General features: G+C 39.7%; 1 protein-coding gene across 1 annotated transcript; it reads right to left on the bottom strand.

The window, feature by feature from the left end:
• Window positions 1–670: 670 nt before the first annotated feature.
• Window positions 671–1,075, bottom strand: LOC127675296 (V-type proton ATPase 16 kDa proteolipid subunit c-like). Its single transcript, XM_052171367.1, is given in 3 exon segments — window positions 671–966; window positions 969–994; window positions 996–1,075. Coding segments are annotated over 3 exon segments (387 nt in total). The 5' UTR covers window positions 1,061–1,075.
• Window positions 1,076–8,304: the final 7,229 nt, after the last annotated feature.

Here is an 8,304-nt window from a genome sequence, read left to right as displayed (position 1 = left end):
ATTATATATAATATGTATATGGATATATTATATATATGTAAATATATGATCACAGCATTAAGTTAAAATACAATCATGTTCTTATTTCTGAGCTGAGAAAATCATATACACATATTTTGGAGGTGGGGTCTCCTGTATCCCAGGATGACCTTGAACTCACTATTATGCTGCTGAGATTGACACTGAACTTGTGATCCCCTTCCCCATATCTTTTGAGTGCTGGCACTGAAGATGTGCCCCACCATGCTTGCTTTATGTGGTAATCCAAGGACCTTGAAGGAACCCAAGGCCTGGAGTATGGTCTTCTCTATCAGCTGAATTGGATGCTTTTTGGATGCTTTATCTGTAAAGATATGGTTTGCTGTGTTACAGAAGAAGCTAAGACCTGTAGAAATTAGACCTTTTTAAAAATTCATTCTTATACACAAGGAGCACTCTAGGGCAATGGGTGGGGTAACCAGAGGCTAACTTTGTCAGGGACCTGGGTGGGAGATGAGTAGGCCCATATGTCCACAGCACGGTGCAGTAGGGGCAAGGTGGGGGCGACAGAAAATGGGCACTAGGACAAGACCTACTGCTGAGGGCCAGCTGCCTGTGCATGTATCAGACTGTTCGTTCTGGAATGAAGAGGGCTGATATTTACATCCTATCCTGTGACTGGTGGAAAGGACTACTTTGTGGAGAGGATGAGGTCCACTATGAGACCGTAGAGGCCACGCACCTCAGCGAAGATGAGGATCAGGATCATGCCCACGAACAGTTGAGGCTGCTGGGCAGTGCCCCGAACACCAGCATCTCCGACGATACCAATGGCAAAGCCAGCAGCCAGGCCACTCAGCCCCACACTCAGGCCAGCACCCAGTGGAAGAAAACTCCTATAGAGGGTGATGCCATCAGTCAGGGAGTTAGCGATAAGGACTGCCACCACCAGGCCATAGATGGCGATGATCCCAGCCATGACCACTACTTCATGATCATCTCTGGCCTCATGGCACATGGCTGCAATGCCAGTGCCACTCCTGGCTGTGCCATAGGCGGCTCCCATGGCACTGAAGACCATGGCGGATGAGGCACCCATGACACAGAAAAACGAAGAATATTCGGGGTTGTTCTTGATGTCAAGCCATGTCTGCAAGCGGGGAGAAGGCAAGGTCAGTGGGCGGCGGCGCGGGGGGCGGGGGGGCTAGGACAATCGAAGAGTGAGCAGGCGAGCAGACATCCTCGAGGCAGCGGATGCAAAGGCCAGAAATTAGACTTTTTTGAAGTCTTGTAAGAGTCAAATTTAGATTTGTCAGAACACATGTGCTTGAAGAGAATGTTAGTTTGATGAGGTTTTATTCTGTTTCTAAGGAACTGATTTCAAATAATTCCACATCCATCATGCTCTTTTATTATTCTGGGATGAGTCCGGTTTTTTTTTTTTGTTGTTGTTGTTGCTGTTGTTGTTTTGTTTTTCTCACTGTGACCAAGGCCGGATTGTTCCTCTAAGAGATTTATAACCTAAAAAAACAAAAAGATCATCCAACATCATCTTCTATGAATTAAAAACAACAACAAAATAAATATAAAAAGATATCACTAGTTTCTTTTTTAAATATACCAGCTATCATGTTCCCTGTTGTTGTTAATTTATTTATTTGGTTTTATGTGAAGTTGTTAAATTACAAAATTAAAAGTCATCCAAATAGAATTGAATACTTTTTTAAGAACAGCCATTAGTTGGATGTTTATTGGGTGGTCATTGAGGATTTAATTCTGAATTTGCCTGGTTTCTCTGAAGGAAATACCACATATAGAGTCACCACTGGTCCAAATAGCACCCAGGACCTTTCGCATTTTCTCCCTCATACCCTGCCTCAGTTTCCTTTTCTTTCACTTCTGCATTCTTGAAACTATAACCTAAAGCGAAATACTCACAAATATATTTTGGTCATGGTCAAGTTTGTGAGAACCCAACAAGAAGTTTGCCCTTAACAGAACCAAGATACTAATTTTCCATGTAATTCTTTAGGTAGTTAGATAGATAAATTGGTTTCTTATGATCAATTTCATTAATCAATATTTAAGAATTTTAGTCTTACTCATCTTTTCTCTTATTGAAAATAGATATCTCATATGATATATCCTGATGACAGTTTCCCCTCCCTCTCCTCCCAGTTCCTTCTCACCTCCCCTTCCATCTGGATCCACTCCCTTTCTGTCTTACATAGAAAAGAACAAGCTTTTAAGATATAACAACCACACATGAAAGCATAAAATATGATAAAGAGAAACCATAATCCTGAAGTTGGTCATGGCACCCCAACAGGAGGAAAGGAGTTCCAAGAGTGAGAGCCCCAACTGTTCTCACCGACAGGAGTCCCATCAAAATCCTAAGATAATAGCTCTAATATATACACTGAGGCCCTGGTGCAGACCTGTGTAGGCTCTGTGCTTGGTGCTTCAGCCTTTGTGAGTTCACAGGAGCCTTACTTACTTGACTGAGAGGGCCTTCCTCTCCTGGTAGTCTCCATCCTGGCTGGCTCTTATAATCTTTCCACCTCCTCTTCCACAGGATGCCCTGAGCTCCAAGGGGAAAGATTTGGTAAAGACCTCCCATTTAGATTCACTCTCTGTATAATGTCTGACTATGGGTCTCTACATTTGTTCTAACCTGCTGCCAGAGGAAGCCTCTCTGATGAATACTAAGTCACTGATTTATGAGTATAGCAGGATATCATAAGGAGTAATTTGTTGATTATTTTTATGTAGAACATCATGACTTTTACTGATAGAGTAGTGGTTGCTTTTTTGTATTTGCTTTACATCCCACTCACTGCCCTCACAGTCATCCCTTCCCACAATCCTCCCCTCCCCCATCCCCTTCATCACTAAGTGGTTAGGGGCCCTTCTGATCCTGGCACATCAAGTCTCTACAATGCTAGGCACATCCTCTCCCACTGAAGTCAGACAAGGCAGCCCAGCTAGAAGAACATATCTCACGTGCAGACAACGGCTTTTGGGATAGCCTCTGCTCCAGTTGTTTGGGACCCACATGAAGACCAAAGTATACATCTGTACGTACTCTGAGTTTGGGGTGAACCTGATCAACAGAGCCAGTTTCAGGACAGCCAGGATTAAATAGAGAAGCCTTATTTTGGAAAAAAAATGAAACATCAGCAGCAACAAAAGTTATTGAAGGGTTGACAGTGTATAAGAATCCACTCACTAGCCACTGATGCCACTGAAGTACTCTCAAAGTCTCCAGGAAACAGTTCAAATTTAATCAATGTCAATAATCTATAAACCTGGGAAATGTAAACATTAAACCGGTAAGTGAACAAATACAGGGTGGGGGAGACTGTTAGAATATTTGAAGTTGGTGGAAGGAAACCAATTTCTAGTGAATTTGTGGAAATGGGGGACTTTTGGTAAAAAAAAAAAAAGTCTTACATTGTTTATGGAAGAGAGGTTTCAGTTTAGAGGCATGACTATTGCAATTGAATAAGCTGCTATAATTTTCTTGCTAAATGATCTTTCTGCAGTAATTCTCCACTCAGATCATTCAGCTATCTTATCTTAGTTCAGGGTCATTGGGAATCGGCGTTATTGACTGACTTAGTAGTACATCAGTGGGAGTGGGGGCCCCATACCATTAGACAAAATGTCCTCCTTAGCACAGCATAATGCTTTAGGAAATAAATATAGATGAATATAGTGAAGGCCATGATGAATGACACATTCAAGGTTAGAGGATATTTGAAACATATTTAGTTCACACTCCATCCAGTGCTGATATTTTTACACAAGGTAATTGACAAGGAATCGTCTGATTTTCATTGGGTATCTCAACTAAGAATGAACCACTACCTCTTTACTTCTTTGAACACCAGAATCAGAAAATTAGTTTTGTATTAAAACATGGTATTGTAGAGTCTTCATTCTTAGGCCATCTCCTTATGTCCACAGCCAGGAGTGAATTATACGTATACCCCTATCCAGGACAAATGTCTTTTCAAAGATACATTTCCTAAAGTACTTATCTTCTCCTAATACAGTATGTCTCAAATTCTGGTCACCCTCCTACACACAGCCTCAGGCTTCCTCTTTTAAGATGTGGTCTTCTGCTTCTCCAATGTTCTGTGCAACCTCCAACACTAAGTCATTTTGTGGTGAATCATTAAAGAACCACTCCACTCCAACTTCCCTCTGTGCATGCTTCCTTCCACATTGGATGAACCTGAAGTGGCCATGAGTGCATCTGGGATACCGCTCCAGTGATATTGCTCTAGGGATAGCCAATCTGTGCTATGTTTATCTTTGGTTGAGGGCAATATGAATTGTGTGCATTCTTTTTTTAAGTCTTTTTTTGATATATTTTTTATTTACATTTCAAATGATTTCCCCTTTTCTGGATCCCCACTCTCCGCAAGTCCCATAAGCCCTCTTCCCTCCCCTGTTCCTCCATCTACCCCTTCCTGCTTCCCTGTTCTGGAATTCCCCTATACTCTTGCACTGAGTCTTTCCAGAACCAGGGGCCGCTCCTCCATTCTTTTTGGACATCATTTGATGTGTGGATTATGTCCTGGGTATTCAAAGTTTCTAGGTTAATATCCACTTATTAGTGAGTACATACCATGATTGATCTTTTGAGACTGGGTTACCTCACTTAGTATGATGTTCTCCAGCTCCATTCATTTGTCTAAGAATTTCATGAATTCATTGTTTCTAATGGCTGAATAGTACTCCATGTGTAAATATACCACATTTTTTGTATCCATTCCTCCATTGAAGGACACCTGGGTTCTTTCCAGCTTCTGGCTACTACAAATAGGGCTGCTATGAACATAGTGGAACATGTGTCCTTATTGCATGCTGAAGAATCCTCTGGATATAGTATAGCAGGGTTCTCAGGAAGTGTCATGCCCAGTTTTCTGAGGAACCGCCAGACTGATTTCCAAAGTGGTTGCACCATCTTGCAATCCCACCAGCAGTGGAGGAGTGTTCCTCTTTCTCCACATCCTCGCCAACACCTGCTGTCTCCTCAGTTTTTGACCTTAGCCATTCTGACTGGTGTGAGGTGAAATCTCAGGGTTGTTTTGAATTGCATTTCCCTAATGGTTAATGATGTTGAACATTTCTTAAGGTGTTTCTCAGCCCTCCGAAGTTCTTCATGTGAAAATTCTTTGTTTAGCTCCGTACCCCACTTTTTAATGGGGTTATTTGGTTCTCTGGGTTCTACCTTCTTGAGTTCATTGTATATATTAGATATTAGCCCTCTGTCGGTTTTAGGGTTGGTGAAGATCCTTTCCCAATCTGTTGGTTGACGTTTTGGTTTTGTCCTTTTGACAGTGTCCTTTGCCTTACAGAAACTTTGTAGTTTTATGAGGTCCCATTTGTCAATTCTTGATCTTAGAGCGTAAGCTATTGGTGTTCTATTCAGGAACTTTTCCCCTGTGCCCATGTCCTCAAGGGTCTTCCCCAGTTTCTTTTCTATTAGTTTCAGTGTGTCAGGTTTTATGTGGAGGTCCTTGATCCATTTGGAGTTGAGCTTGGTACAAGGAGATAAGAATGGATCGATGTGCATTCTTCTGCATGCTGACCTCCAGTTGAACCAGCACCATTTGTTGAAAAGACTATCTTTTTTCCACTGAATGCTTTCAGCTCCTTTGTTGAAGAACAAGTGACCATAGGTGTGTGGGTTCATTTCTGGGTCTTCGATCCTATTCCATTGATCCACTTGCCTGACATTGTACCAATACCATGCAGTTTTTATCACTATTGCTCTGTAGTAAAGTTTGAGGTCTGGGATACTGAATCCCCCAGAAGTTCTTTTACTGTTGAGAATAGTTTTAGCTATCCTGGGTTTTTTGTTATTCCAGATGAATTTGAGAATTGCTCTTTCTAGCTCTATGAAGAACTGGGTTGGGATTTTTATAGGGATAGCATTGAATCTGTAGATTGCCTTTGGCAAGATGGCCATTTTAACTATATTAATCCTGCCAATCCATGAGCATGGAAGATTTTTCCATTTTCTGAGATCTTCTTTGATTTCCTTCTTCAGAGATCTGAAGTTCTTGTCATATAGATCTTTCACTTGTTTGGTTAGAGTCATACCAAGATACTTTATGCTGTTTGTAGCTATTGTGAAGGGAGTCATTTCCCTAATTTCTTTCTCAGTCTGCTTATCCTTTGAATATATAAAGGCTACTGATTTGCTTGCATTGATTTTGTAGCCAGCCACTTTGCCGATGTAGGAGTTCTCTAGTAGAGTTTTTAGGGTCACTTAAGTATACTATCATATCATCTGCAAATAGTGATAGTTTGACTTCTTCCTTTCCAATTTGTGTCCTTTTGACTTCCTTCTGTTGTCTAATTGCTCTAGCTAGGACTTCAAGAACTGTATTGAAAAGATAAGGAGAGAGGGGGCAGCCCTGTCTAGTCCCTGATTTTAGTGGGATTGCTTCAAGTTTCTCTCCATTTAGTTTGATGTTGGCTACCGGTTTGCTGTACATTGCTTTTACTATGTTTAAATATGGGCCTTGAATTCCTGTCCTTTCCAAGACTTTTAGTATGAAAGGATGCTGAATTTTGTCAAATGCTTTTTCAGCATCTAATGAAATGATCATGTGGTTTTTTTCTTTGAGTTTGTTTATGTATTGGATAGCATTTATGGATTTCCTTATATTGAACCATCCCTGCATCCCTGGGATGAAACCTACTTGATCATGGTGAATGATTGTTTTGATGTGTTCTTGGATTCGGTGGGCTAGAATTTTATTTAGTATTTTTGCATCGATATTCATAAGGGAAACTGGCCTGAAATTCTCTTTCTTAGTTGGATCTTTGTGTGGTTTTGGTATCAGCGTAATAGTGGCTTCGAAGAAGGAATTGGGTAGTGTTCCTTCTGTTTCTATTTGGTGGAAAAATTTGAAGATTATTGGTGTTAAGTCTTCTTTGAAGGTCTGATAAAATTCTGCACTGAAACCATCTGGTCCTGTGGTTTTTTTGGTCGGAAGCCTATCTATGACCCCTTCTATTTCTTTAGGGGTTATGGGTCTGTTTAGATGGTCTATTTGATCCTGGTTTAATTTTGGTAATTGGTATCTGTCTAAGAATATGTCCATTTCCTCCAGATTCTCCAGTTGTGTTGAGTACAGGTTTTTGTAGTAGGATCTGATGATTTTTTGAATTTCCTCGGTTTCTGTTGTAATACCTCCGTTTTCATTTCTAATTTTGTTAATTTGGATACTTTCTCTGTGTCCTTTGGTTAGTCTGGCTAAGGGTTTATCTATCTTGTTGATTTTCTCAAAGAACCAGCTTTTGGTTTTGTTGATTCTTTGTATGGTTCTCTTGGTTTCTACTTGATTGATTTCAGCCCTGAGTTTGTGCATTCTTGCACAGTTCTGTGTATTACTAACTGATTTCTAGATGCCCTAGTGTAAGAATTATTTCCATAAATACTCTTTACACCTGCTGTTCCAATTTCACTCTGTGTGATATAACACTAAGGTGCAGGTGTGTTACTCAGATAATGAAAATGTTACTTTTATGGGTTTTATGATGCAGAAGAGATTTTCAGCTTTTAAAAATAAATATAAAGTGTGCTATGTGTTGAACTATATTCTTATAATGAGTAAAACTTTTATGGTATAAAATTATACATTAACAACGCTGTTAAAACAAGCTATTGTTTCTTCTTTTAAATTGACCTTTGTGCATAATGTAAAATAAGACAGGAATATATATCTGGGTATCTGTGAAACTCACACCAAAAATACTATTTAAAAGTCAACTGAATGAATCCTCCTTTGCAATTTTTAAATCAGACAACCAAACATAAATACTCCCTTTGTTCAACATTTTAGTGGGGGAATCTAATTAAATTTATTTGTTAGCAAACCTATAATAGCAAAGCTAAATATAGAAATCCCATTAGATTTTGGAGGTGATGGCTGGAGAGATAGCTCAGTGATTAAGAATACTTGTTGCTGCTGTATAGGACCAGGTGCTCACATCTATAACTCCAATTCCAAGAAATCTGAAATAATTTTCTTACCTCCATGGGCACCAGGCACAGATGTGGTGCCCAGATACACATGCAGGCAAAGCACTTTTATACATAAAATAAAAATAAAATGGTTTATATTCAAATTTAGTGATGCTGTTTAATATAACATTCAATATGTAAAAAATAGGTCTTTATGTAGTAGCTATAATTTAAACATGTATCATTTATACTCCCATGAAAATGCGAAGTACTTACAAATAAAACTTATGTAAAAATTTAAAATTCCAAGGATAGCCACACTTTGAACACCAAAG

The sequence above is a fragment of the Apodemus sylvaticus genome, chromosome X (genome assembly GCF_947179515.1).
Source record: "Apodemus sylvaticus chromosome X, mApoSyl1.1, whole genome shotgun sequence".
NCBI classification, from domain to species: domain Eukaryota; kingdom Metazoa; phylum Chordata; class Mammalia; order Rodentia; family Muridae; genus Apodemus; species Apodemus sylvaticus.
The sequence above is the reverse complement of the archived record's forward strand: the minus strand, read 5'-3'. Positions and strand labels throughout refer to the sequence as shown.